Source organism: Micromys minutus (assembly GCF_963924665.1).
Source record: "Micromys minutus genome assembly, chromosome: 2".
Taxonomy (NCBI): domain Eukaryota; kingdom Metazoa; phylum Chordata; class Mammalia; order Rodentia; family Muridae; genus Micromys; species Micromys minutus.
In genome coordinates this window covers 95,061,007-95,066,676 of record NC_137971.1, presented here as the reverse complement: position 1 = coordinate 95,066,676, position 5,670 = coordinate 95,061,007, and the positions used below count along the sequence as shown (strand labels likewise).

At 51.2% G+C, this 5,670-nt stretch overlaps 1 protein-coding gene across 2 annotated transcripts in view; it reads left to right on the top strand.

Moving 5' to 3' along the window:
* The window catches only part of CHRDL2 (chordin like 2), a gene marked incomplete at its 5' end in the record, with an annotated part of 26,990 nt that extends 22,439 nt beyond the window's left edge, over positions 1-4,551 (top strand). For both annotated transcript variants that reach the window (XM_080913316.1, XM_080913315.1), the window contains 2 exons: positions 3,564-3,656; positions 4,453-4,551. In XM_080913316.1, the coding sequence (XP_080769442.1) occupies positions 3,564-3,656; positions 4,453-4,532 (173 nt within the window). In that variant the 3' untranslated portion in view covers positions 4,533-4,551. The remainder of the gene's footprint in view (positions 1-3,563; positions 3,657-4,452) is intronic.
* Between the last annotated feature and the right edge of the window lie 1,119 nt (positions 4,552-5,670).

Sequence of the window (5,670 nt, the reverse complement as noted above, 5' to 3'; positions counted from 1 at the left end):
CTCAACCGCAGAGGAAGGCGCAGAGTCATAGAGCAGGAGAGGCAGAAGCAGGAACTCCTGCCATTGGTCTGAACCTTTAGATCATACTGTTTCCCAGGGCTGGTGCTGGCTAAGGCTCTCAGACCACCCACACTCTACACCCTAGCAGGTGCCGGGACAGCAGAAAGCCCCCATCTGCGGGAACACAAGGCTTGCTGACTTGTACCCAGCATGTGCTGGTGGGAGCTGAGCTGGTCAGGGAAGGCTTCCTAGAGAGTAGACCTCTGCAAGTGAGAGAAGCTGGGGGCCTTGGAGAAGCCACGGGGGCTTTGTAGGCAGAACAGCAGCAGCCCAGTGCCCTGTGATCTGCGCACAGAAGGCACCCTGTGCAAAGTGCTCCCATTTAATCCCCACAAGAAACTTTGTGGTATGTAGTCAGGCCCCATTTTTGAGAGGCTTAGTAGCTAGAATGCTCGTCTAGTACAGGAGGCCCCGAGTTCAACTCCCAGCACAGGATAAACCAGACACATAGCTATAATCCTAGACATGAAACCAGAGTTTTAAGGTCATTTTCAGATACAGGGAGAATGTGAAACCAGCTTGGGCTGTGAAGGAAGCGAAGGCCCCATCAGGGTGGTAACGTGACTTGCCTGAAAGGCTTAGAGAGGCATCTGGGGAAGACCAAGAAGAGCCAGGATGACACACGGAGGAGGAGGCTTAATTCCCACCCCGTCATCACTGGATCCAGCACAAAAGAAACAAGGGGGACCTTCACCTCCACCATGACAGTTTCTACTGTCTTGTCCCGGACATTGCACCCCATCTGCTGCTCCCCTGAGCCCCCTAAATGATCACTCCGCCACTGCCCCACACTAGCACTCCCTGGGTTCATCATCAGGGCTACCACTTGAAGTTTCCTCCCTCAGAGGGGTGACCTCTGAACCTGAACCAGCCCGGGATACCAGCAGCATCTAAGCATAAAGAGCTCAGGGTTAAGAGCCTGGGAGATTCTGGAGTCTCTATCTTCCGATGGTCCCTGGCCCCTGCCCTAGTCCCGTGCAGGTGCCTCCCTTTCATCCCAGAACAGCTTGGTCCAGAGAAGTTTGGCTTCACTGTGAACTGGACTGGCCCATTGCCTGGAACTCACTCACCAGTGCCAGCCCTGCCTAGGGGGTCACAAGACCCAGCTGTGCTCAGACTTGACACAGCCACAGCCTTTCAAAAGAGCAAGAGGCACATTCAAGACCCCTAGGCCACAAAAAAATTCCCCCTCCTTCTTCATTATGCATTATAGACCCTGGAGGTGTGTGTGACTTCCTCCCAACTGTCACCTCTTTCCTCATATAGCGGGGAGCCTGTGAAGGAGGACCTGTCTCCATCTCATAGAAGTCATTTCCTGTCACTCTGATGTGGCCCCTGGGCCTTTGGGGCTATATCCTGGTTCTTGGCATCTAAACTGGGGCTCCAAAGACAGTGCTGGCTACTTCCCGATTTCTGAAACCCGGTCCCAGAATCTGTGTTTTCTGTTCCCCTTCATGGGGCCTCATTCTGATCCCTGGATACAGGTCTGGTTCTTGGTGTTCCCCAAGGCGGTTCTGGCCTAGCTGAGGCCTTGCTGGCTGCATCTGTTCTCTCTGGCCAGAGGCTGCAGTGAGTGACAGCTTGTGCCATCTCAAAGAGCATGTGCTTAGGGCCCCAGGGCCATGTATAGTGCCCAGGGTAGCTTCCCACAAAGTGAAAATACCAGAGGATTCAACTAATACCCCATTCCTCGTGGGGTCTCACTAGACTAGGTATGTATATATTTATCTGCTCATCTACCCACCCAGCCAGCCAGTCAACAATTCATCAACATATCCATCTATCTATCCATTTACACCACACTCATTTATCTATCCATTCCCCATCTGTCCACTTACTCCTACGCCCATCTATCCATCTACCCATCCATTCATCCACCCAACACCCATTTATCCATCTAACTATCCATCCACCCATTAATATATGCACATATACATACATATATTTACAAATACATTCATACATACATACATACAAGCATATATCCACCCACCCATCCTTCTATCCAGGAGACCATTTATCATACATGCTTCATGCTCAGAACTCAGAGTTAAGATCCAGAGTTCCAAGTCTGGGAGAGAATTAGGCAAAGCTATGATGGCAGCATCATAGGAAAGGGTGTGACTGGCCTAGGGAGATAGCTTAGTTGGTAAAGTGCTTGCCTCAAAGCCTGAGAACCTGAGTTCAGCCCCCAGAGGGCATGTAAAAAGTATGCCTTCTGCATGTAGTGGCACACGCTTGCACCCACAGCACTAGGGAAGAGACAGAACGAACCCAGCCAGACTAGCCTGCCTGGTGAGCTGCAGGCCAATGACAGACCCTGTCCCAAAGGAAAAGGGCAACCTTAGTGAGGATGGTACCCAAGGTTGTCTGTCTGTCTATCTGTCCTGTGTTCCATATTCACACACACACATATATGTGAACACACACACGTTAAAAAAAAAAAAGAGTAAAATGATAAACAGATCCTAGTGTGATCGGTCCTGTGGAGAAGAGGCTGTGGTCACCTTCAGGCTGGGTCAGGAAGCCTTTCCACTAAGGCCAAGGGGGGCAGGCCAGTCACTTGCTGTCCACAGAAAGCAAGGGCAGAAGGACTGGCATTTGCAAAGGCTTGGTTTCCTCCTGGGATATTAGCATATTAGCCAGGGATGGGTCATACTCAGGGCACAATAGCTCTGTGTTCTATGATGTTTGAATAAACATGGCTCTGGATTTTAACCATATGCTGTATGCTAGGGAAAAGCGTGAATGGTCGACATGGGTTAGCCTCCTCTTCTTTATGTTCCTTTTTATCTCTTCCACCTTCCTTCCCTCCCTCCTTCCCTCCTTTTGTTCCTTCCTCTCTCCTTCCTTCCCTTCTTTCCTTTCCTCCTTCCCTCCTACCTTCCTTCCCTTCTTTCCTCCTTCCCTCCCTCCCTCCTTTTGTTACTTCCCTTTTCCCTCCCTTCCTCTTTCCCTCCCTCCCTCCTTCCCACCTTCCTTCCCTCCTTTCCTCCCTCCCTTCTTCCCTCCCTCCTTCACTTCTTCCCTCCTTTTGTTCCTTCCTCCCGCCTTCCTTCCCTCCCTCCCTCCCTCCTTCCCTCCCTCCCTCCCTCCTTCCCTCCTACCTTCCTTCCCTTCTACTTTCCTTTCTTCCTTCCCTCCTTCCCTCCTTCCCTTTCTCCCTCCCTCCCTGCCTTCCTCCCTCCTTCTCTATATGTGGGCAGTTATGAGAATGGGGCTGGTGACGGGAGCAGCAGAGGAAGGAGGTTAGGAACAGGTTTTACTTTCTGTGGAGGAAGCCAGAGCATTCACATGCTCACCATTGGGATTATGGTTTAAGGGGGCCAGGCTCTGGTGTACTGATTGAGGAGGGGCCATGGGGTAGGAGAACAGACTGGAACCTTGGAGATTTATTCCACATTTACTTTGAGTCTCCTCAGAATGGGGGCAGGAAGGGAGGTGTCAGGGTGAGTTGTGTCACCCCATCCTACCCTCATAGCTCATGCTGTGTCTTCCTGCAGGAATCTACCACTTGGTTCAGATCAAGAGAGTCAGGAAGCAAGATTTCCAGAAAGAGGCTCAGAACTTCCGGCTTCTCACTGGCACCCATGAAGGTGGGACCCTGGCTAGAAATAAGGCCAGGGAGGGTAGCAGAGACAAAGCGGGACCTCTTGGGGAGTTCCCAGGCTGCTGGTGTGGGGGGAAGGGGGGCTGTCAGCTGCAGATGTCAGTTCCCAGCACAGGAATCCAGTGGGTGTCTGGGCCAGAGATTTCTCAATCCCTGAGTGAGAGAGAGAAGGTGAGACTGAGCAGCTGACTTTGCCTTGGCCCAGAAGGGTCAGGTCTGAGCTCTCAAGCCCTGGTGCTTCCTGTGCCTCTAGACCCAAAGTTCTTGGCCTGTGGGGTCTGGTCCCCAAAGGGGTCACCTATCAGGTATTTGCATTACAATTCATAACAGTAGCAAAATTACAGTTATGAAGTGGCAACAAAATAATGTTATAGTTGGGGTTCCCAGAACATGAGGGACTGTATTAAAGGGTCACAGCATTAGGAAGGGCGAAACCTACTGCTCTAGACGGCGCATTCCCAGTGAGACCCTTCTAGCCACTTTCCTAGACCCTCTAATTCATTCTGCATTGCTCTATGAAGATGGAGCTGGATGTTTCTGTGGGGATGGCAGGTCAGGTGACAGATGACCTTCAGAAGTCAGGAAACCCAGCCCCTAAGTACAAGGGTGTCTGAAGGCTAGGTCTCAAACAACTGTAAGATACAACCTCAGCTCTCCACCAGTGGGTCCTAAACCCTGGCCCATACAGTTTCTCCTGACTCAGTCACCACTACTGTTGCACACATGCTTGTGAAATGCACAGCCTTACACACCTCTTGTCTCTTCTGCCTCTCCCCATGCAGGTTACTGGACCGTCTTCCTCGCTCAGACTGCAGAGCTGAAAGTCACAGCCAGCCCAGACAAAGTGACCAAGACATTATAGCAAGAACCTAAACAGTTGCAGATATAAGTTTTATTGGTTTTGTTATTATATATTAATAAAGAAGTCACATTATCCCCAGCCCTGCCTGTTGACTTCACATCCTGTTTCCAGGGACCCTTCTAGGCAGATGCGTTTGTCCTGAATTTATATGGGTGGAAGTGGATTCAGAAGGGGTACAAAGGGGCCTTATCCTCACAGCTGCTTTTCATTAGATCTGGGGATATTTCTTGCAGCCTCCTCCCAGCCTCTTGTCTCCCAGCACCCTTATCCCCTAAGCCCCCCAAATAGGATACTTTTATGGGTAGCACCCCCAGTCCTCCAGTGACTTCCTTGTACTGAGCCTAAGAAGAGGAACTTAGTTTGCCTAGTGACTACAACCTCAATGCACTTTCCCCGGGGTCTGGGGCCTTCCTACGGCCAGCCATCCCTACTTCAGGGAATCTGAGTTTAGGGAAGAGCTGGAGCAGCAATGTTCCTGAAGGCACAAAGCGGGTTAGTGGCTGGCTAGGAATGGAAGCCAAGGCTCTGGCTCCAGGCTAGCACTCCTTCCCCCATTCTTGCTGCCATACGAACAGCCTCACCTCCACAGGATCCAAGACTATAGTCAGATTGCCAAGTTGGCCCATTGTCTGAGAAGGCGTAGCCATTACAGTGAAAGACAAATCCACCATTTATCCTGCCCACGTGTGTAAGCGCTTACAATGTCCAATATGGTTTATGGCCTGTGACTTCACTTACGTCAAACAATGTAGGATTTACCCCCACCCTAGAGAGGCCTCTGAGGCTCGGGTAAGACAGTCTCTCTCGGAGCCTCACAGTGATGAATAGCCAGGCAGGATCTGGACTTGGGTACTCTGCCACTCTGGTGAAACGTTCAGGCTAGCCAGGCTCAGCCATCCACAGCTTCTCCTCCTTCAACCCAGGACAGACAAGCAGTGAGGTGATCATGGGCAGAGCCACCAAGAGAGCCCACCCTGTTGTCCCCACAGCATGGTTTCTGCTACACTGTCCCTGAAGTCTGGGGATCTAAGCAGCCAATGCTATCTTTACTAGGAATCACTTTCCCGAAGTCCCCTTGGCCAGCTGTAGGGACGAGGGGACAGGCTTAGTTAGAAAAACATGTCTGTGGCCTCCCAGT